The sequence below is a fragment of the Pseudorca crassidens genome, chromosome 6 (assembly GCF_039906515.1).
Source record: "Pseudorca crassidens isolate mPseCra1 chromosome 6, mPseCra1.hap1, whole genome shotgun sequence".
NCBI lineage: Eukaryota > Metazoa > Chordata > Mammalia > Artiodactyla > Delphinidae > Pseudorca > Pseudorca crassidens.
In genome coordinates, this window is record NC_090301.1 from 93,770,407 (window position 1) to 93,795,009 (window position 24,603).

At 39.5% G+C, this 24,603-nt stretch overlaps 1 protein-coding gene across 9 annotated transcripts in view; it reads left to right on the forward strand.

The window, feature by feature from the left end:
• ZRANB3 (zinc finger RANBP2-type containing 3) overlaps positions 1–24,603 on the forward strand; it is a 286,433-nt gene that overhangs the window by 228,771 nt on the left and 33,059 nt on the right. For 8 of the 9 annotated variants that reach the window (XM_067742088.1, XM_067742089.1, XM_067742087.1 and 5 more), the window contains 5 exons: positions 5,729–6,134; positions 9,751–9,948; positions 13,820–13,911; positions 16,677–16,778; positions 17,949–18,091. In XM_067742088.1, the coding sequence (XP_067598189.1) occupies positions 5,729–6,134; positions 9,751–9,948; positions 13,820–13,911; positions 16,677–16,778; positions 17,949–18,091 (941 nt within the window). Of the gene's footprint in view, positions 1–5,728; positions 6,135–9,750; positions 9,949–13,819; positions 13,912–16,676; positions 16,779–17,948; positions 18,092–21,066; positions 23,683–24,603 lie in introns of those variants that run through there. The other variant, XM_067742094.1, reaches the window with a different exon arrangement.

A 24,603-nucleotide genomic window follows, 5' to 3' on the forward strand; every position in this document is an offset into this window, starting at 1 on the left:
CCGGAGATGATTTCATTCAGCTCCTTGGTGATGACAGCTTGGCGGGTGTGAGCTGGATGGACAATTTCAGGGGTTTCTCAGGCTCACTGAAGGCCTCTTGTGAGAGGCCTATGGATCCCAAGTTAAGAACTCCTATTCAGTAAACCTTTTAACCCTTCTCTGTTCCCACCTAATGCATGTAATTATCGTCAGGCTGTGTCCCAGAGATTTTCTCACCTATTTCTCTGTCAGTCATAGCCGTTGAATGTCAGAGAAACCTAACCAACCAACTTCCTGCCTGACTGCTCAGAGGCTTCAATCTAAAAACATACAACTGATAATATAGACCAGGTTTCTAATTGATTATCTCAAAGGAAGTCTTTATTATTCCTGTTAGGCCTTATGCTTCTGCCAGCCCTGTGGCCGGGGCACTAACTCGTAAGGTCCACTACCTGTAACCACATTCATCATTGTGCAGTTTAGCCATCATAACATTAAAGTCTACTGATTAATCTTGTCCTCTCCTTTTTCTAAAATTATACCTCAAGTGTATCCTTTGGTTCCCAAAATTATATAAAATGATCCCCTTTCCACCCACGGCTCCTTTTCTGTATTTTATATTCTCCAGTCTCACTTTATTTTTACCCAAGCAGCCATGATTTCAAAATTGCCCCCATACTGGCTACTCCCAGGCACTGTAAGTTAACCCTTGTTGTGGTGGAGGTATACATCAATTTCTGATTGCTGTCAGTCACTGCTAACCTTTACTCTCAACCTGCTTCTGATACATAATGGGAGTTTCTCAAATGCTGATTTCTAAAATTAGTCACTGCTTACATAGTAAATGAAGTTATTTTTAAAACGGCTTAATTAAATAGCTTAATTAAAGAGGTCAGCTGTAAGACCTGATATTTTAAGGCCCTGAGAATTTTTTTTAAGATTTCTTAGGTTTTGGGGAGGGTTGTTTTTTTATAAACAAATCTGAAATAATCTTTTTAATTTTTATTTTTTGGTGGCGGGGAGATGGAGGGATTAAAACGTTTTGGACAGCTGGAAACAAATCCTTTAAAATGTAGCGTGGGACAAAAGATGCTGATGTTATTTAAACATTATTCAGCATAGGTGACAGTGGCCTGCTTTATATATTTTATTTATTTTACTTTTTGTATTCTTTGTTTTTGACATTTTATTCATTTATTTCGCTGTTTTACTTGTTCCTCTTTAAAAAGCATATCTAGGAGAAGGGCCAGTGGAGGGAGTGGGGTAAGGCAGTAAATTGAAAATAAACATATTAACTGGAAGACTCCATTATCAATGGTGAAATCCTTAGCACCCTTCTCCTGATCAGCCTCCAGGTCACTGGTAGCCAGCATTGTATCCTTCTGGCAGGAGATTGAAGGACTCCTTTCTGGAGAAATTGACTGGACCCAAAAAAGACTATGGAGCCTGAAAGGGACCCCCTGACAAACAGTCACTGATGACCTTTAGTGAGGTCCCCCACTTGGAATTTCCAATGGCATTTTAGTGTCTTATTCTTAAATGTGAATGGACAGTGAAGGCCACCAAGTTTGGAGGAAATCCTCTCATGGGTGATGCAAAGACAAAAATAAGCATGCAAGACAAGAAAGGATACAAAAGAAGCAGAGATGGTGTAATGAGCTGAAGTAAACAAACAAAGAGCCTTTCATTGATATTCACAGAGAAGTAAAAGAAATTACTGCACCCAAGAAACAAGAACAAGGAAAGGGAAAAATCAGAGAACGAGGAAAAGCTCTTAGAAACTGAACTTGTAATATCAGAAAATAATAATCTGACAAGGATGGAAAGGAAGATAATGAGGAAATCACACAAAAAGTAAAACAAAGAGAAATGGAAAAGTGTGCAAAAAAGTGAAGAAGATCAAATGATCAGTTCAGAAGATTTTGCCTAATAGGAATTCCAGAAAGAAAAGACAGAGACAACAGAGGAAGAAAAAATAATATAAGAAAATCTCCCAGATCTGAAGGACATGGGTTTTTCTGATTGAAATGCTCCCTGAGTACCTAGGATAATGAATGGAAACCAAAACACAGGCACACTAAAGCCATTACTCTCCTGGCTTTTCTACCCTTCTTACTGTTCCTTCTGTTCCCTTCCTCAGTATCTCTTCCTCCTCATTCCACCCTTAATGTCCCTCTGCTCATGTCCATGACTTTTACCTTTTCTTACTTCCTCCTCCCTTTGTTCATGACATCCAGGCCTCTGACTATAACCACCTCTGTATGTCAGTGGTTCCCACACGTGCAAATCCAGGTGTCTCTTTCCCTTGAACTCTGGACCTGCTTCCTGGAACTCGCTACCCTGGCACACACCAGTCCTCACACATGTCTAAAAATGAACTTTTATTTCCTTACCTCTTCTCTTTTTGTCTTCTAATGAGCCCATTTATCTTCCTATATTCCCTGTTACAGTAACTGAAAATGTCATCCCTACAGTGGAGTCCGAGTATCACTGTGGTCCCCTCCATCTTCCTCACCCCTCGCGTTCAATCAGTATGTCCTACTCGATCTATTGGTGATAAGCCCCGTGTGTCCTAAGTTCCTAGGCAACCCTCCTATTCCTTCATTCTTATGTATGAGGTCATTGGAAATTTGAGGAGGAAATCTGTGGCATGAAAAATGTGAACAAAAATAAACTAATACAAGAATTGATCATAGAGATAACTTTTTAAAAACTAATTCATAGTTTTAGATTTGAGATGATATTGCAAATATAAATAAAATCAGAATACTATTTAAAAAAAAAGGAACAAGAAGGAACTTCTAGATATTAGAGGGAATTCCCAGTGGTTAGGACTCAGCGCTTTCACTACCTGGGCCCAGGGTTCAGTCCCTGGTCGGGGAACTAGGAATCCTGCAAGCCACGCACTGCAGCCAAAACAAACAAAAAACAAAACAAAAAAAGAACACAGATGTTAAAAATATGACTGCCAAACTAAAATAATGTTATGGAAGGGCTGAAAGATAAAATAGAGCTAAACGCCAAGAGTTTAGAGGGTAAAAAGACAAAAGGAAGGAAAATATGAGAACAAAAGATGGCATAAATATCTAGGTTCAACATTCTGCTAACAGGAATTCCAGAAAAAGATAAAAGAGAAAATGAAGAGGAAGAAACTATCAAGGAAGAATAGAAGTTTCTAAGAACTAAATATGATCAATACTATACAAAATTAATAAGGTGTTCAGGGTGCTGGGCAGAAAGCATATAGATATAGATGACACAGATAGAGATATATAGACACTGATCATTGTGAAATTTTAGAATACCAGGGATAAAAAGGCCCCAGAAGCCTCTAAAATGAAGAAAGAGTTTGCAGCCTACAAAGGAACATTGTCAGTATCATCAGATGTTGGAAGAAATAGAGCAATGTCTTTAAAGATTTTGAAGAATTGTATGCCCAACAAAACTACTGAGAGTTAGGGCAAAATCAGGTCATTCATTTCCAGACATGCACAGGGACTCAGAAAGTTAACCTGTCTTGTAAAATCATTGTGGTTTAACTAGAAATAGCCGGTAGAATTTGTTCACATTTGCTGAACATTTGCCAATATTTTCAAAATTCTGTAAGCTCTCTTTGCAGTCCTATTATATGGAATAGAACATTCTCTTTAGATACATAACTCTCTTTGTATCCTCGTTACTTTTTTAACACCAAACTCCATTAGTCTGATAATCTCTCTGCTTTCCTCCACCCTTTCTTAGAATTTCCCTTGTGCATTGTTTTAAAAATCTTGTCTTATTGATTTCATTCTTTATATTTTAATCTAAATTCTGTAACTTCCACAACTTATTAGATAACTTTTTAATAGTATATGAGAATATATAAATAACAGTCATACAAAATCAAAGTTGTACATTATTGGGGGGTGGTACCTTTTTTCCTATAATATATGTTTTAATTTTACCAATATGGGAACAACATAAATATTCCTTCTTTTCTTACCTTTTTAACCTTTTTTGAAATTAAAAAATTTGTGATTATATATAATCGTAAAATTTGCCATCTTAACCATTTTTAGTGTATTATTCAGTGACATTAATTACATTCACAATGTTGTGCAACCATCACCACTATTTTCAAAACTTTTTTATTACCCCAAACAGAGACTCTGTAACCATTTAGCAATAACTCCCTGTTTCCCTTTCTCACAGCTCCCGGTAACCACTAATCCTTCTGTCTCCATTAATTGGCTAAATCTTTCTTATGCAACACTACTAAGAAAGAAAGATAAGATTTATTATGTAAACTATCTCTTTGCAGTATTTGGATGTCATTATCTATAGTGTCTATCTCTGTAATCTATTGTGGCATAACAAATTACCCCAAAACTTAGTGCCTTAAAACGACAATAGTTATGTATTATTTCTCATGGTTTCTGTGGATAAGGAATTCAACCAGGGTACAATGGAGATGACGTATCTGCTCCATGAGGACTGGGACCTTTGCTGGAAGATCCCAAGACTGGGAGCAGGAAACATCTGAAAGCCTCTTCACTCCCATGTCTGATAATTGATGCTGGCTGTCACCTAGGGGCCTACATGGGGCTGTCAGGTTGAATACCCATACATGGTTTCTCCATGTGGCCTGGGCTTCCCCACAACATGCTGGCTATGTTTCAAAGGCTAGTGTCCCTGCCAAAAGATATAGAGAAGAAGAGACAGACAGAGTGCCAGCAGCCACGTTAGCTTCTAGAACCTAGCCTCAAAAGTCACACAGTGATACTTTCACTGCATTCTGCTGGTTGAGACTGATACAAAGGTCCACCCAGGTTCAAGGGAGAGGAACACAGACCCCACCTCTAAATGTAGGTGTGTCAGTGTCACAAGTACACGTATGGGATAAGAATTGGTATGGCCATTTCTGGAAATGCAGTCTGGCACAGTGTGTGTCCACCATGGTACCCAATTCAGGCCTTAGCAGGACTGCTCTAAAATTAACTCCTTTAATTTACCTTAACTGCTGGCTAATCATTTGTGGAGATGGGTATCCTCCTTTCTCTAGGAGATTGAGATTTACACATTGAAAAGAAGATGAAAAACATGAGACAGTGAAGTTGCTGTTCTTAGAAAAGAGAGATATATTTCTTAAAAAGATAATTATTAAACTGTGTCTATTAAAGAAGCTGTTCTAATTGATATCTTTAATGCTATTTGAAAAATACTCCCTGGTCAGGAAAGTATTTTAATATGAAAAACATATTGTTTATGAACATTGTTCGTGTTTATAGTTTGGTCATGAAAACATTTTTCTAGGTCTTGATTGACTTGAAATTTTTAAACACACAGTTGCCTCCTTTCCTTGACATACATCTAGAGCAGATAGTTTATAAAGTATATTTTTATTATATAACTCATATAGCCAAGTTACCTAATTTCTCTAAAGCTTTAGTGTCCTCATCTGAAATATGGGAAGAATAACAGTACTAGTACCTGCCTCACAGAGCTGGCATGAGGATTAAATGAGTTGATTTATGTAAAGTACTTGGCACATTGTAAGTGCTCAAAAAAGTTAGACACAGAAAGTATATGGAGGTGTTAGTGGTATTCTCCATGTATGGATATATGAAGAGTCATTGCATGATTGAATTCATTTCCAACAAGGGATTCAAAAGATAAAGGAATATGGCTAATGAAAAGAGTTTGTTAACCTGTTTCATTTAGGAAGAACATACTCAATAGCCTCTTAATTTAATACCTTTATTTTTCCTAGTTTGAAAAAGAAAAACAGCATGATATTCGATCATTCTTTTTACCAAACCCTAAGAAGAGACAGTTGGTGACCTCCTGTGATGAATCAAGGGTCTTCCAGGAGAAAAATACTGTAGTACCTGCAGACCTTGGAAAAACAGCTACAAGAGATTATGAAAGTGATCTTGAACCTGAAGCTAAAAAAATGAAATCAGTCACCACCGATGACCACTGCAGTCCCCTGGAGGAGAAACCATCCCAGCCCGGGCAGACCAAAGCTCCGCTCATGGACAGGGTCTGTGAGGCCAAGGCCCAGGCCACCACTCCACCCCTTCCTGGTGAGGGCTGGCAGTGTGCTCTCTGCACCTATATTAATAACTCAGTGTTACCTTGCTGTGAAATGTGTGAGAATCCTCAGGGCAGTGCTGGTGAGTACACAGAGGGCAACCATGAGGGGGGCTGTCAGTGGTGTCCTCAGATAACCTGTGCTTTTAGAGACAACTGCTATCATCAGAGATCTGTGTGACTGGGTACCAACTTTAGCTTTTAAGCTGGAGGAAGAACTTCACATAGTGAAGACTGTGAATTTATCCCCTTGTGGAATGTGAAAATCTCCCAGTTCTGTCAAGAATGTATATCCCCCAGCGTCTGTGACATGGCATTAATTTGGCACAAATGGACATTTCTGATTAATGCCAACAGGATGTGAATTCAGTGGGCAGGAATAGAAGCTCTGTTGCTATGGCAGCAAATATGCCTTATAGTCATAGACCTGCTGTTTTCTTTCTTTTGTAGATAATACTTGTTTTTAAATAAATTACAGATTATTATTTTTAATAGCAAAATGAATCCAGCGTAGCTTCTTTGCCTAGTAAAATATACATTGTGCCAATGTTTCTTCCATGACAAATCATAAAAATTCCTCTATAGATCTTCTTTTAAAAACCAATTTCCTGTCTATTTTATGAATTTATTCTTTTCTAAAACATGCTATTTAAAACTGGAAATCATAAACATACCTCAGAGTATATTTTTCTAGCATGATATGCCATTTTCTGATGTTTTATTTTTGAAATGATTATTAACAACTGTGGTTGTCTTAAGAAAAGATCATTAGTATTCCTTTTGTTTCCAATTTTAGAGACCATTTTTATGGCAACTGAAAATGCCAAGTTGACCATTTTGGAAACTGGAAAAGATCATAAATAAAATAAAATTTTATCAACTGTAATAATTATACACATCCACTTTTCCATCTTATGTGAATTATTCTGAGTATTGACATTAACGAAGACTCAGCAAAGATAGAAGCTCTGATGCTCCAGTTCCTTCCTGCTTTCCTTGCTCTCCTCTGCCTTAGTTTTGATGTGAAAGAAAATGTAATCAGTAGCTGAGTCTTTCCTCCTTCAATTCTGGGTGTTCCTACCAAAACTGACAAGTCTGCCATCTGGGTGGTTATATTTGTAATGTGGACACCTGTTGTCTATGAACTAAATTGGAGCCACAAGCTTATTCCATATAATATCTCCCACAATTTGCATTATCTCATTCAATTTCCAACTGCTACAGGCAATAAAAATAAAATATCTCGTGACTACAAAATAATATCAGTTCACATGAAGTCTATAAATTGAGTGACTGAGCAATAAAAATCATAGTTTAATAGGGTTTTTTCTTTTTTTTTAATTTTTGGCTCAGTTGGGTCTTTGTTGCTGAACGTGCGAGTGTTCTCTAGTTGCGGCGAGTGGGGGCTACTCTTCCTTGTGGTGTGTGGGCTTCTCATTGCGGTGGCTTCTCTTGTTGCGGAGCACGGGCTCTAGGCATGCGGACTTCAGTAGTTGAGGCTCATGGGCTCTAGAACGCAGGCTCAGTAGTTGTGGCGCATGGGCTTAGTTGCTCCACGGCATGTGGGATCTTCCCGGACCAGGGCTCAAACCTGTGTCCCCTGCATTGGCAGGTGGACTCTTAACCGCTGCACCACCAGGGAAGTCCTAATAGGGTTTTATAGTTCTGATTTTTCTCTGTGATACTAAGAGCAGCAATGAAGATTTCTGGAACCATGATTTAATAAGCAAACTGTCAAGCAGTCTAAGAAAAACAAAACACCTTTTATGAATATGAAACAGTCTGATTAAGAGCAATACATATTCTTTCTTTTTTCTTTAAATCAATCTATTTATTTATTTTTGGCTGTGTTGGGTCTTCGTTGCTGTGCGCAGGCTTTCTCTAGTTGCAGCGAGCAGGGGCTACTCTTCGTTATGGTGCGCAGGCTTCTCATTGCGGTGGCTTCTCTTGTTGCAGAGCATGGGCTCTAGGCGTGCAGGCTTCAGTAGTTGTGGCACACAGGCTCAGTAGTTGTGGCACATGGGCTTAGTTCCTCCGCAGCATATGGGATCTTCCCGGACCAGGGCTCGAACCCATGTCCCCTGCATTGGCAGGCGGATTCTTAACCATTGTGCCACCAGGGAAGTCCCCAAGAGCAATACGTATTCTAAGTAATGGTGATATTACTGTGTATGATAGTTATAATTATTAGATTAATACTACTGCAGTTTGACATAATGATTTCCAACCTTGGTGTGGTTGCATCCCAAAAGCATTAAAAAGCAGAATTAATTCTAATCCATCTACATTTTAGTTTAGTTTATTATTTTAAACTTTTTATTTTATATTGGAGTATAATTGGTTAACAATGTTGTGTCACTTTCAGGTGTATGACAGAGTGACTCAGTTATAGTATACATGTATCCATTCTTTTTCAAATTCTTTTCCCAATTGGGTTGTTACGTAATATTGAGCAGAGTTCCCTGTGCTGTACAGTAGGTCCTTGTTGGTTATCCATTTTAAATATAGCAGTATGTAGATGTCTATCCCAAACTCCCTAACTATCCCTCCCCCCCATAATTCATCCAAATTTTTAAATCAATACCTGCCATATAACAGTTTGAGGAAACAGTGGAATTCAAAAAATTAAAGGAGCAATATTAGGATATAGGACTGGAAAGTCCTATAAAGGTTGCTAACGCAGTCTCTAGTATGTTAGATAAAATTTGGTATAATATACATTGAACACTAGTATTGTGCTTTGTTCTTAACAGCTAGTGCTGATACTCAGCATCTTATAGCTCATATGCCCAGATTGGATGTATCTTGAATTCCAAATTGGATGTATCTAGTGGCCTATGTAACATCTCCACCTGGATGTCCAAATGGGTAACTCAAGCTTAACTTGTCCAAAATGGAATTCTTGATTCACCACCACCACATCTAACACTAAATCTTCTCTCCCTCCATCTTCCCCACATCGTGTTAAAAAAACCTAGAGGCAGCATCTTTGATTCTTCCCTCTCCTGCCACTTCATGAAGTTCTGCTAGTATAACCTCTACAATATATCTTGATTCCAGCCACTTCATCTTCACTGCTACCGTCCCACTGGAAGCCATCATCATCTCTCTCTCAGGACCTCAGAAGCCTCCCTGAGGCTGGTCCTTCTCTACACAGCAGAGTGATCCTTTAAAAACTCAGATCATTACATTCCTTTGCTTAAAACCCTTTAATGGCTTCCAGTTACACTAAGAATCTAATCTAAGAATACAGGCCCCCTGGGGCCAGGCTTCCTAGATTCCTGAGCAGCTCTCAGCTCAAAAGGGCCTGCTGACTTTTCTCCTCCTACCCCATCCCCTTACTCACTTACTCTCTTTATCTGAAAAGATCCTATTTGTTTACCTGTTTATTTCTGCCCCTTGGAATGGAATCCCCAGGAAGCAGGGAAATTTCTGTCTTGTCTTGTCTTCTGCTCTGCCTCTCCAGCACCTAGAGTAGTACTTGGTATTTAGTGACTCCCGATGCATGTTTTGAAAGAAAGAACAAACATTGTTGACTTTGTTTCTTTTTATAAAACCTAGCTGTGACTTTTTTTTAACCTTACTTTTCTATATTGGGCTTAGAGTACATAATGACTTTACCTAAATGTAAATTATTTGTTTGATTTTAATAAACAAATTAATTTGTTTATTTGTTGTATAAATTTGTTCTACAAATAGATAGCCTCCACCACACCCAGTATAAAAACAGAAACGAGAAAGATGATTCTCGGAAAGACACCTCCGAAAAAATATGGACTAGTTCTGACGGGGAAAAACAAGTCCTTGCACATTCAGCACCTGAACCGTTAGCTGAGAGCCAGGAAGAAGTTTCAAAAACTGAGGGTGAGGACAGACTCACACCCCAGCCAGGTGATGGTAAGTCTTGCTTCCATTTCCAGGATCCAAATAATAACCATATACGTAGACACATAATACTGTTAGTAGACTTGCGATTACTACCTTGTTCCAGGTTCCTTGTATTCCCTTTTGTATTAAAAATACCAACTACTTGTAACTACATACATAAGCACCAGATGGCTGGAAGAGCAGAGCTGCTGACATTCAGATGTTACACAGAGAGCTAAACCCATACATGGCCGCATGTACTATCTCAGGCCTGTTGCCCAGCCTCCACCGAGCCTGGCGCATTCTCCCGGTGAGAGGGTGGTTTTAATGTTTGGGGGTTCCTTTGGACCATGTGGACTGTTGTAAGATTGACAGATTATTAACAGCCACTTAGAAGGTCATTAACCCTTCACACATGAATTTCTTTTAAATGGCTACAATTAATTGGCATATTTTATATTTAGGGTTTTGAGGGTTTTTTTTTTTTTTAATAATTTCAAGACTGTGTGAATCATGACTGTGTTTGGAACCAGCCATGTAGTGTCTCAGATTTATTTACTTTTTTGTTGTTTCCATTCATCATTTATAGCTGTGATGGTTGGCAAATACCAGCCTATATGTCATACATCACTCTTTATGGGCCAACTGGCAAAAGATTGTGCGTACTTTTGGGTTATTTTCTTTGTTACTCAGTTGGTGACCATAGTAACCCACAGGTTGATGTTCTCATTATAACAACCCCAAAATGGTTGGGATGGACTGTCAGTTTTTCTTTTAAGGTAGTTGCTGTTAAACATAGATAATTTAGAGTTGGGTTCATAGCTCTAAAATGAAATGTTCGTTTAAGTATTTCTGAGCTCAGGGCATCCTCCTTTCTTCTTTACTCAGCTTTCCTTTCCTCTAATTCCTCAAGGTCTTCCCAGAACTATCTTACAATGGATCCTGTTTAGATCTGTTAATTTTAACGGCCTTTAAGTAGACAATGTAGACTCAGACTCTTTGTCTCTAGTTTCCTTGTTCTTGCTATGACAGTCCCTCCAGTGCTGATGAAGCTGTTGCTCTAGGATAGCGTACTGCTCAGTTAACTAAACATCAGACCCAGAATCAGCAACTGGCAATTGTCGTCAGCTGGGCCATGAGTCTCTCCATCTATGGCAGGGAAATACTGGCGTATTAGTTACAAATTGGTCCCTTGATGAAGACATGTTAGGTTTACTTACACATACTTTTCAAAAATCACTAGACTTTTATTTATTTATTTATTTACCGGAGTATACTAGCTTTATAATACTGTGTTAATTTCTGCTGTGCAGCAAAGTGAATCAGCCACACGTGTACATATATCCCCTCTTCCTTGGGTTTCCTTCCCATTCAGGTCACCACAGAGCATTGGGTACAGTTCCCTGTGGTATACAGTCTGTTTTCATTAGTTATCTTTTTTTTTTTTTTTCGCGGTACACGGGCCTCTCACTGTTGTGGCCTCTCCCGTTAACGGAGCACAGACTCCGGACTCACAGGCTTAGCGGCCATGGCTCACGGGCCTAACCGCTCCACGGCATGTGGGATCTTCCCGGACTGGGGCACGAACCCATGACCACTAGCATCGGCAGGTAGACTCTCAACCACTGAGCCACCAGGGAAGCCCCATTAGTTATCTCTTTTATACATAGTAGTGTATGTATGTCAATCCCAATCTCCCAATCCACCCTACCCGCCTTTTCCTCCTTGGTATCCAAAAATCACTAAACTTTTAAAAATTCTATTCTGCTATTGAAACTTGCATTGACCTCATCCAGTAGGCAATGCCAGCATTTCCCCCTTACCTATTCCCTCTTCTCTCTCTCTTTTTTTTTTTTTTTTACTTCTCAAATCACTGGACTGAGACTGCCACAAAAGCGATATGCTTCACGTCTACTCACTAACATGAATTTCCTTGAAAAACAGAAGGAAGACAGAGAAGGCACATTATAGTAAAATGCTTCTTCTATCCACATATGCTCTTTTAGAACCAGAGCAGTATATACCACGCTGGAACTGTAGTTTCATTCTAACTGGAATTCTAGGGGTCTGGAAGGATGGCTGTATCTTCAAAAGATGCATTATCTGTAGTTTCAAACCATTAAATTATACTTCATGAAAACAATGAAAAGAAAAATATGTCCCCTAATGTAGCTACTAGCTACCAAGAATGTCAACTGACTTGGAGTTGTTCTCGTAATGCTTTTTATCAAAGAATGACTTCTGGTCTTTAAGCATTAATGCGTTAACCGTAGTTCTTCAAATCTGGAGACACAGTGATTATGAGATGCACTTACTTTATGTACATTAAAAAAGAAAACAACTCTGTCAGTTAAGCTACGACACAATAAATTAATGATAGCCCAGACCAGATCATAAGACCCTCTGTTGCTTTGACATCACTTTCGTTTGTTCTGAGGGATCTGGCAGCTTCTCCTGCCTTCCCTTGCCTTGCTTGGCATGTAATAGACAACCCTTTTGCACATTTCAGTATTCAAATATAACACATCTTTCTCTGTTTGCAGTGATCTCCCTTTCTTAGGTCCCGTGGAGCACTTGGTTATTCCTTGGCAAGAATAAGAAATTTCTCAATGAGAAATTCTGGTTATTCCTCTGGTGATACATAGTTGCTTCTTTAATAACAAATTTATGCTCTTCTGCTCTGTGTCCAAGTTTTTCGTATACATGATAACTTTTCATTTCAATCCCAAACCATAGTGAAACATTTTGAAGACATTTTAAAGGTAATTAAACTTAATACTCAGTAACAACAATGCTTGTATCTCGAGTGTAGTGTCAAAGTGACAACGATATTGTAGTTATGACTAAGCTTATGCTCAGGCAGTGACAACTTCCTCACAACTGCCACCTGGCCAACCATGGTTGTAAAATGCCACGATTATTTACTGTAAGACATGCCAATTTCAGAGATGTTAAAGTGTGGAAAAAAATGTACATTTTGAATTTATGAAATATGGGAATAATCCACAATCCAAGTTTGTAAAGTGACTGATGCCTTGATTAGAAAAATTAAAATAGATGACATGGCTAAAGAGAATCTCAAACAAATCATAGACTTCTAGATCTGGAAAAATACCTTAAAAGGTCACTGAGGAACTATGGCAGAGGTTAAGAGCACAGGCTCTGGAGCCAGATTACTGGTCTCTTACTAGTGGCCTTGGGCAGATTAATGTGCCTCAGTTTCCTCCTCTGTAAAATGCACTACTTAATTTCTGAGAGGTGTTAATATATGTACTTGGAACAGTACCTGGCACATTTTAAGTGCTTGATAAGTGCTAACTGTAATTATTATTTAGATCTGCTTGAATAACCCTATTTCTCTTGCAGAATATATTGGTCAGTAGGACTGAGAAAGGAAAAATAAAGAGGGATTATCAGAAAGGAGGCTTCTCCACTCATCTCCTTTGAATGTGAGGCACCAGGCCATAGGCCATCAGTCATTTAGGTGGCCCTCGACATAGCTGTATTGCTGCTGATAATCAAAATGGTGCTCCTTCAGTCTTAACTTAAACCCTCTCTAGCAACAGGAATAGATTCTAGAAGCCTTCAAGATCGATAAGGACTCTTGAGGGGCAGGAAACTCTCCCTTATGCCTGACTCTTATCTTTGTAGCGAATGCTGAATTTCTTTTTTTCTTGTTGGGTCATTAGCAACAGTTCAAAGCAACTGGTTACCACATAAGCCAATCTGCTCTTAGATGGCCTACCATGTTTCATTTCACACCCAGACACATGTACTTTGTCCAATATGTTGATATATTTGTTATAGCCATTTTATCATCCTAACCCACAGAAGATTAGAATAAGCTGTTTTGGACAGAGGGCAGATTCACCTTCAGGTTCTTTTTTAAATTGTTTATTAGAACAGTTGAAGAGTACGGACACTTTGCCAGTGTGTGATACCTTAATGTTTTGTGCAAGCAAGAACACTGACCGGATTCACGTCTATACTAAGGTAAGCATGTGGATTCTGGAAACATACAAAAGGCTTCCTTTTTTCATGTTTCAGTGGAGATAATTAATTTTATTAGCAATGAGATAGGCATCAAGTTCTTTTCCTCCTTAAAGCTAATTTTCAAATTCCTCTGTTAAATCTAAAGGCAATGAGAGGTAAACAGCATAGTAGTTAAGAGTGTAGACTTCAGGGCCAGGGTGCCTCAGTTCATACCTGTCACTGACTGTGGAATCTTGGACACAGTACTTAACTGCTCCGTGCCTCAGTCTCCTCAACTGTAAAATATGGAGGAGTTGTTGCCAGGACAAAATAAGCTAATTCCTGTAGGGGACTTAGCGCAGTGCCTGGCCGTCATGAGCTCTCACTCAGAGTTGGCTCCTGCACTGATCCTGCAGCTACAGCAGCAGTAGCGTCTCTACAGAAGCCTAAGCCTGCCCATCCGTGTGGAGTAAACCCTAGGAAGCTTTAACAATATGATTGCTCCGATTCCCGCCATAGCCCAGGTTAGCAGCACTCAGACTTTTCAGGACCTCTCTGCACTCCTAAAATTTGTTGAGGACCCAAAGAGCTTTTGTTTATGTGGGTTATATCTATTGATGTTTACTGTTTGAAATTAAAATGGAAACACTTTAAAATATTTGCTTAAGAGTAAGTCCATTACATATTTATAGAAGCATATTTTTATGAAAACTAATTATATCTGCCAAAACAAAAACAGTGTTCAGTGAGGAAAGTGGCATTGTTTTACAGTTTTAGCAATTTCCTCTGAAGTCTCAGTAGAAGACAGTGGGATTCTCAGATCTGCCTGTGCATGGGAAACTTCACTGTACATTCATAAGAGAATGAGAGTGAAAAAGGCCAATGATGTTGTACTATTATTATAAAACTCTTGTGACTCTCTGGATCTTCTGAAAGGGTCTTGCAGACCATGTGAGAATCTTTGGTCGAGAATAACTAGTGTGAGTGTTTGAGAGAAAAAATTGCTAAGATTATGAACACTTTTGTTTGTTCTACGGTTTCAAACCTCTAATCTTCGTAAGTATCATAAAATAGTATTTGTGCGTTTTTAAACTCATGGGTCACCCTATTGAAAGAATGCCTTTTTGGTCTTGTTTTGTTTTGTTTTGTTTTTTGGCTGTACCACACGGCATGCGGAATCTTAGTTCCCCGACCAGGGCTAGAACCCTCACCCATCCTGTCCTCCACAGTGGAAATGTGGAGCCCTAACCACTGGACTACCAGGGAATTCTCAGAATGCCTTTTTAAAGATAACTTAGGTTGGAACTGCCCAAACTCAGTTATGGGTTTTCTGCTAAACCAAATATTAGATACAGATAGATGGTGTACCACGTAATAATCTTCAGTTCTAACTGAATATTAGAAGATACTGCTAGAAGATTAGAGATGGCTAGGATCCTGAATACCAGAAGCCCCAGGCAGCCTCCACTGTGGGACCACCACCAAGAGCGATACTGAGAATGAAGACAGGACACGTTCCCCTTAAAGGCTTGGACTTTGGTCCACCATGTGGAACCTCTAGACTCGGGGAGTACCAAGGACCCCTCTGCTCACCTAGAGACAGGTCTAAGTGCCTGCGCTTCCTTGTCCCCTCATATGGGGAGTTCCAGGCTGTGCTTCTCAGACCGTCATGTCTACATGATCTGAGAATAACAGAGAACGGATCCCCCAGGTGCTGGAAGGTCCAGAAGCCGGAAGGCGGACCCCAGGCAGAGCACGTACAGGAATTCAGAAGCCCTTAAACTTTTTACTCTCAGTGAAGCCTCTGCATCCTGGATCATCTGATCAGGGTGTTTCCTCCTCGGGTGGAGACCGGAGAGAAACTGCAAACTCCTGGTAGAGAGTGGAGTGTGCCCACCGCCGGGCAAATACCGTGGCCTCCCTGACCCACATTCTGGCTCGAACGCCCCGCCTGTGCACTAGTCTCAAGTGCATTTTTATGACTCTTCTAAATACTTACATGTCCCCTTGCCATGAAATGTTGTTCAATTAGTTTTCTAAACCTGAGACACTAAGCAGATGAAATGTCAACAGGGATTTTCACAGCTACAGGAGAGTTCAGATGAAAGCTTTCCTTTTTACCTTAGGAGATCTGAAATAAAATCTAGAAACAGAAATTTGGATAAAAATCCTAGTTCAGTGCCTAAAAGAGCCCCCTTTAAAAGGAAGAGCAGTAACAGATGTTTAGCATCTTATGTCATGTTAATAGTATACCTCTAAAGAACTGTTCATTTCAGCCAGAATCCCATGTCTAATGCAGAGTTTAGAGTAACGATTACATATCTAAACTTTTAATCACTATGTAAGTACTTTTCGTATGTTTTTTCCCCCAAAGTGATGTGGGAACTGTAACGTTACCTTTTGGCTGAGAGAATTCTATAGAATGTGGGTTCAACTATTGTTTATACAGTAGATTTCCGTAGACAAAGATTCTTCTTTCCCTTTGTAAAAGAAATACTTCATGTTTAAACCTCGTATTTGACTGACCACACCCCTCTGCATGGGATCGCTTACCCTTAAGATTGAATGCAGTGAGGACACCCAGAGGGCGTGAGAGCCTGGCCCTCCTCCACTCAGCGTTCTTTCAGGGGAGCTGTGTGGGTGGAATCTTGTCTAGAATAAGCCTCCTCAGTTTATCTTTTAGGAGACTGGGCATGCGATGCCATAATAGAATTCTTTACTTTTAAAATAATTGTTAGTGCCTACAGACAAAATGTATTAATATTGCCTTCCTAATCTATCATCAGGATGGAAACCAGATGAACTGTAATTTCATTCCTTTGGATATAAAATTAGACCTTTGGGAAGATTTACCAGCAAGCTTTCAGCTGAAACAAAATCGCTCCCTGGTAAGAATAGTCCTGCGCGTTTGTTCTAAATGAAAATTTGTTGAGTAATTTTAATGACCTTTTTTGAGTTTAATAAAAGCAGAGCACTTTGTGGCCTGTTGCAGAGTCAAATCACTGGTTGCATTTTAATCAGTCCAGGCAGTGCCTATGAATTACCCCGGTGCTAAGAATAAAATGAAATCTGTTTCCTGGCAAATGATCACACCTAGGTTTGCTGTTTCTGTGTATAGAATCATCCTTACGTCATTTAATTTCTCATTCACAGGATTAGCAACTGTGATGTTTGTATCTGACAGAATCACCTTTTATCTTTGTAGATTAAGTTCTAACACTGACAAGCTCTGAGAGCAGGGATAATACCACGTGGGGTGACTCCATTCGTTGCTGCAAGTATGTGTGTGCAGCCGCAGGCCACATACCTGTTGGGGAGTCCTTAGTTCTCCTCTGTGGCTGATTTATCTTCACTGCTAAGAAGGGTCAGCATCGCAGGGGCTGAGCCAGCAGGCAGTGTACCACTTTTTACAAGAAAATAGTGATTATGTTTTTGCCCTTTGAGCGGAAATGAAACATTGCCCTTGGTTGGCTGCACCTGTCTCAGAGGAAAAGGTAGCCATGAGCTCTTTTCTTTGGTATCATGTAATCTTGATTCTCAGATTGCCAGAAAATAACCAATTACCTATAACTGACCAATAAGTAAGAGTAATGGTAACCCTAATAAAAGGTGCCAGATTTATTATTGATGGCTTCTTTCCTGTGAGAATTTAGGTAGTCAGGTACAAGCGATGCTCAGATGTTGCACTGTGACTGTCACCACCATAAGACCCACTGTCCCCAAGACCAGTTTTGCCTCGGCCACTGGTGGGGTGTGTCTTTCCAAGAGCCAGACCACTTTTGGTCTCTATGTGCATTAAAGACATAGGCTGAGTGTCCTGAAGGGTGCCTTTAGAGAGTCTATGGCTTAAACGAGACCTATGCAGAACTGGCCATAGATAGCTCACAATAAGGATAGGAAAACTGCATCAAATTGAAGGAAGCCTTAAACTGTGAAACTCAAAGCCTATTTGGGGGATATAATAAAACATCAGTTTTCAGATGTTATAAGTAGCCTCACTTTCAAAGGAAGATGCCTGGCGAGCTGTACACTCTTTTCATTATCTCATTTTCTGCCAGATTTTGAGGTTTGTTCGAGAATGGAGTAGTCTAACTGCTATGAAGCAAAGGATAATCAGGAAAAGTGGGCAGCTGTTCTGCAGCCCAATTCTTGCTCTGGAAGAGATCACAAAGCAGCAAACCAAACAAAACAGTACCAGGAGGTATGAGTTGTCTGTCTTTATTTCGTACTTTATTACTCGTCATAGTTATTTCTACCGGAGGGTCTAAGGCATTTTATTAACCACTAATGAGATCCTGATGAGTTAAGAGAAAATTATACATCAAATGACAGCTTATATTTTGTGAACTTGATCATATCTGCTGGAAAGGATTCAAGTTGTCTGGGTCTTGCTCACTATGGGTCCTGCTCGTCAAGAGAGAGGCCAGAGTCCCAGGTTGATCTGACCTGTGACCTGCCCAGCCTGGGCTACTGGTTGACAAGAGGAAAACATTTCCCTGATATAACAGTGGAACCTGCCTCTGGGCCCCATCTGCCCTTCATTCTTGGAGTGTGAATCTTGGGTGCCATGCAGCATGGGAGCTGGTTCTGTTTGATGTACTACCAGGCAAGTAGCAGAAGGTTAACAAGTTTCATGCCCATGGTTGGAAACAAAGTGGTAGGAAAGGTTAAATGTCTCACATTTGTAACTGTCTTGCCTTTATCATTATAGGTCCCTTTCTACTCTCTGCACACTACCTTTCCTTTCTTGGCATCATCATCATCTTTGCCTCACTCAGACATCCCCTTGTGTGATCTGAAATCCCCATTCTCTGTAGACTCTTTTTCAGCATGAAGCAAAGATTCACAGGAAAAGCAGTCAGCCACTCTACACCCCAACTCTTGCTTTGGAAGAGATCACAAAGCACCAAACCCAAAAGCAGCACTGGCAGAAAAAGCCCCTTCCTTTAGCTCTTGCTGTCTCCATATACCTGTACTCTCTCTTCATCCTCACATTCCATCATTTTATGATCTCTAGCTTTTTCCATGCACACAGGTGAAAAAAATCCATCAATGCGATGTGAAGGGGTGCAGCTGGTTAACTACATTATATTGCAATACTGTGAAAATCTCTTCAGCTGTTTCAAAATAGAGCTGTGGTATATTCATATGCGAGAACAAGGAACGATGTTTGTGATAAATTGTTAAGGGTAAAAATAAGTATAAAAAAGGATGGAGACACAAACATATAATTGCTATCACTGACATAGTAAGTGTCAGGGAGGATACCTTAGAAACACATATCAGAGGTTTCTCTAGGACATTGTTCTCAAACGGGCAATTTCTTCTCTGGGTAGCAGTCTTGTGAGACATTTTTAGATTTTCACGATTAGGGGATACAACTGGGAACATCTAGTGGGTAGAGGCTGGGATATTGCTAAAAATTCTGCAGTGAACAGGAACAAACAAATAGTTACTGATTTCAAAATGTCACTAGTGCACTGTTGAGAAGTTTTACTCTACACCATACGATTAGAAGATTTGTGGAGATGGTAGGGACTTTATACTTTTTGCTGGGATTACAAACTCACGTGAGTAAAAACAAAGCAAGGAACTGTAAATGAATGAATGAGATCAGGTGTAAAACTAGAAAAGGATGGGGTAAGGAGCAGAGCTATAGCAAATTAGAAAGTACATAACCCATCTAACGCCACTCAAATTCAGATTAAAAAATAAAACACTGTAAGAGTCAAATAAAGCCTTTTGACTCGTTGGATATATCCATGAGCTGCCAGTTTTGGACTATCGCCTCAACTCTTTATACTGGTTGAATTTTCCCATGAGTGTGTATTGCTTTATGTAAAAAATACATTAAAAATATATGTGTGTATTTATACATACACACAGAAACCTACACATACATATACACACACACTTAACAAAAAACACGATGCCTATTTTACTTTTCTCAATACTTCTTCCAGTATTTTTTCATTTTTATAACCATAGTCTTAGTTTTTTTTCATTTTTATAACCATTTTTTTTTTTTTTTATAACCATAGTCTTAGTTGAAGTATTGGTCTTCTCTTTACATGATCATAATACCCTTCCTAACTGAATTTACAGCATGCCCCATTGTTTCTTCTCCAGCAGACATGGAAGCACCACCTCAGAAAGAAGGCTGGTCAGGTGTAAAAGCAAAAGTCATAAAATCAATATAAAACCAAGTCAGACACACAGTGTTATTTATAAAAATATATGTAGGTGATATATTAAAGATAAAACTATGTTAACAAGCAGCGGAGTAAATAATCAGATTTGTATTTTAAGAGCTCACTCTGGCAGCAGTTGGAAGATTAGACTGAAAGGGCAAGACTCGAAGGGAGACAAGTGGCATTAGCTTCCTGTGGCTGCCGTGACAAATTACCACAAACTTAGCAGCTTAAAACAACAGAAATTTATTATCTCACAGTTTTTAAGTCAGCAGTCTGAGTTGGCTCTACTTGTTTCTCTGCTCTGGATTTTACGAGGCTGAAAAAAAGATGGCTGGGCTCTTACTGATAGTCTGGGAAGAATCCATTTCCACACGCATTCAGGTTGTTAACAGAATTCAGTTCATTGTGGTTGTAGGACTTAGGTTTCCTTGCTGACTGTCGACTGGGAGCCACTCTCAGCTTCTTTTTAGTTCTAGCACATGGGCCCCTACATCTCAGGATCAGAAGTGGTGTGTGAAATCCTTCTCATGCTTTGAATTGCTCCCTGTCTTAAGGTCAGCTAATTCATAACCTTAATTACATCTGCAGCATCCCTTTACAGCATTACCTAGATAAGTGTTCAATTGAATACCAGGGAACAGGACTCCTAGGGAGCTATCTTTAAAATTCTGCTTACCACAGACGTTAAGAGACTATTACAGTAGACCTGGAGAAAAAAGATGAGGGCTTTTATTGAGGCGTTAGAAATGGGAATGGAGGAAAGAGAGTAAAGAGATGTGTTACAGAGGTAGATCTAGAGACCTTGGTCACTGATGAAAGAGAGGTGGAGAGAGGGGGCTCCAGGGACATGGACTTAGCAGAGCCATGAAAATGAAACATGTGCACCTGCAGAGGGGGATGCTTTGAGGAAGCATGCTGATTCTGGCTGTAGAACCCCAGTAAGTCTCAGTAAACTGGAGTAACTGTGTCTCTCTGAAAGCAGGTATGAAAGATGGGGCTACACAACAGCATTGATTGGAAGTCTATATGAGGAGCAGTTAGACATTGGATGCCTTGCCTTCCCACTGTCCTCTATAGAGAAACTGAACGAGAGAGGCACCAGTCTTGGAAACACCAACCTCAGTGGAGATAAATGGAGAGGCGTTATACTGGAAACTACACTCCCCAGGTCCCTTTCTTGGCTCAGCTGCCATACCAACAGCCACATTTTACTTTCTAGGCATGAGATTAGAGGATTCATCTCTGAAAAGATGGAATGGCTTCAGAATAAAGACACATATATACTAGTTTTCAGGAATTCTCCCAAAAGCAATGGCTAGAACTCCCAACATGATTATCCTCCAGTGGCATCCACTCCTTTGCAGGTTGCGTCCAAGCTCAGAGTTTGTAGTCGGCTTTTGAGCAGCTCACTCTTAAATATAAATAGAAGCCAAGATCACCAGCCATTGTTTAGGTTCCTAAGTGGGTTTCCACTTGTCAAAGGGCAGGTCTGATTCACTTGGAAACCTGTGGGTTTAGAATGTCAAATTTATCCTCTAGCCACAGCTGATCTCTAAAGCAAGTCAACAGCCTAGAGCCCAGCACTGTTCTTTCTTTCTTTTTTTTTTTTTTTGGTTGTGCTGGGTCTTGGTTGCAGCAGACGGGTTCCTTAGTTGCAGCATGTGGGCTCCTTAGTTGTGGCATGCATGTGGCATCTAGTGCTCTGACCAGGGATCGAACCCAGGCCCCCTTCATTGGGAGCGCAGTCTTAACCACTGCACCCAGGGAAGTCCTGAGCCCACCACTCTTCTCATTGGTTCAGGCCACCTTCCAACTCACTCCTCTTTTATTGCAAAACTTGCCATCTCCTCTGATCACCCCCATCCAGGAATTACTTGAGTAGACAGCATTCTTCCTTCCCTATCTGTCAAAATTCGGATTTACCATAATCCTTTTGAAAGTTGGTATGCTTACATGAACTTTTTGGCAAAACTCAATGGAAAATTAAATATTGGTAACGCAGCTACATTTGAAAAGTTGCCAGCAACCCACTTTGGGGTTGATTAATCCATTTTTGTGGCTTCCAAAAATTTGTACTTAAACCTCTCATAGGAAGTAACCTCTGGTTATTTTTAGTTCTTAAATCTCTGAATAGATTTCTCAGCATCTTTTTTTTTTAATTAATGAATTAATTTATTTGTGGCTGCGTTGGGTCTTCGTTGCTGCGCACGGGCTTTCTCTAGTTGTGGCGAGCGGGGGCTACTCTTCGTTGAGGTGCGCGGACCTCTCATTGCGGTGGCTTCTCTTGTTGTGGAGCACGGGCTCTAGGCACACGGGCTTCAGTAGTTGTGGCTCGTGGGCTCTAGAGCACAGGCTCAGTAGTTGTGGCACACAGGCTTAGTTGCTCCGCAGCATGTGGGATCTTCCCGGACCAGGGATCGAACCCATGTCCCCTGCATTGGCAGGCGGACTCCCAACCACTGCGCCACCAGGGAAGTCCCAGCTTTCTCAGCATCTTTTAAAGTTACTAAATTAAGCTTCTAAGCTTTTAAACATTGAAAATCCCTGAGGCAAGGCTTAATATCCCATTGCCCATCAAAGCTAGAAGCTTTTGAGTTCTTTTAGAATATGCTGGAATACTTTAGCAAAGTGCTTTTGTCAAGGGAATGAAATGGTTGAAGATAGGAGGGGGGAGGGAATTTAGGAGCTAAAAGGGCAAGTTAAAGAATACTTAAAGAATTCACTGTGATTCTTTTTTTTTGCTTTAAGAAAGACACACAAGTAGAAATGCCAACATGTGAAAAGATAGTCATCCTTCCTCTTAACAGAAGAAATGCAAATGTAAAGCTATAACAAGATACCTATCACCATTAGCAGAGATATTTTTAACTGATATACCTTGTGCTAGTGAAAGTGTGAGGAAACCGGCTCTCCATTGCTGGTGGATGTATAAATTTGTACAGAACCAAAGGAGAACAATTTGTCAAAATCTGTCCAAATTTAAAGCACCCAAGATCTTTGACCCAGCAATTCTACTTCTGGGAATTTATTCTACAGCTACTTCTTGTGTAGAAAATAGGGATATTTGGGATGGGGATATTTTGTACAGCATTGTTTGTGATAGCAGAGACTGGAACAACCTAAATGGACATTAATCAGAGACTGGTAAGATACATCATATGGTTTGTCGAAATGATGAAATAACATGCAGCCATTTAAAAAAATAGGGCAATTCTATGTGTGCTAAAATGGAAAGATCTCCAAGATGTATGTTTAGGTAAAAAGAGCAAGGTGAAGACTAATGTGTATATTACGCCACCATTTGTTTTTAAAAATAAAAAGTATAATGGGGAGTGACTGCTAATGGCTATGGGTTTCTTTTTGGGGTGATAAAAATGTTCTGGAATTAGATAGTGGTGAAGGTTGTACAGCCTTATGAATATACTAAAATGCACTGAATTGTAAACTTGAAAATGGTAAATTTTATGATATGTGAATTGTATGTCCATAAAAATACAAAGAAAGAAATAAAAGTTATACACATAAGAAATGAACTATTTCTAGAAGGATGTATTGAAAATTGGAAACAGAGATAGTTTGGGGAAGGGGGGAGAAAAGGATGGGAATGGAAGGGAAACACTGTTCACCATATAAAGCAGTGCGTGCCTTTAAAATTGTGAAATATGTGCATGTATCACCTCATCAAAAAATTAATAAACTACTTTATAAAAAGGAGGAATTCTATTAATTACTAAATCTACTTCAACAACATAAAAGCAAATTTCTAAAATTTTACCTGTAACTGCACAATTCCATTGTGATTTAACTTGAATTTTATTGTCAAGTTACCAAATGAAGAAGTATTTGAGAATATGAAAAAAATGCATGTTTAAAGTAATTTTTAAAGAAAATTGCAATAGGTGTAAACTACTAGAGAAACTAGGCCATGCTAATTAGAAGGAATTAATTGGGTAATTGCATTTCACCTACTTAAATTCCCCCGTCACCTTTAATTGGAATAACTTTCCTCTTTACTTCCAGTCCCTAAACCATTATGTGGTATTGATAGTGTTGTGTAATAAGGTTCTGAATCCCACATCAAGAGTGGCTTTATTTCAGTGGAAGATTCCATAAACTCTATATGAGCTGATAATAATGGAAACAACCTTAAGATTATAGACAATGTGATTGAATCTAGTTAACTAAAAAGGGAATCACTTTATCTGAATACACTGATACACTGTTATAACTGATTAAGGTTATGTGAGGAGCCTTGAAGAGAAGACCAATAGGGAGGTGAAAATCCAGTTAGAGATTTTCTGCACAGCTTGGCAAGCAGTTTACTTACGGCTGTCAGTGGTGCATGTATTTGATCATTTCTTATTCCTACACCCACGCCTTTTTTCCCCTAAGCGAAAATTTGTCCAAAGGATATTGAATGACTCTTGAATTTCTTAGAAAAATAAATCTTGAGAAAACTAATTTGGAACAAAGAGATGTGTTTCCTACATGTGGAGACCAATGTAGAGGGAAAAAATTC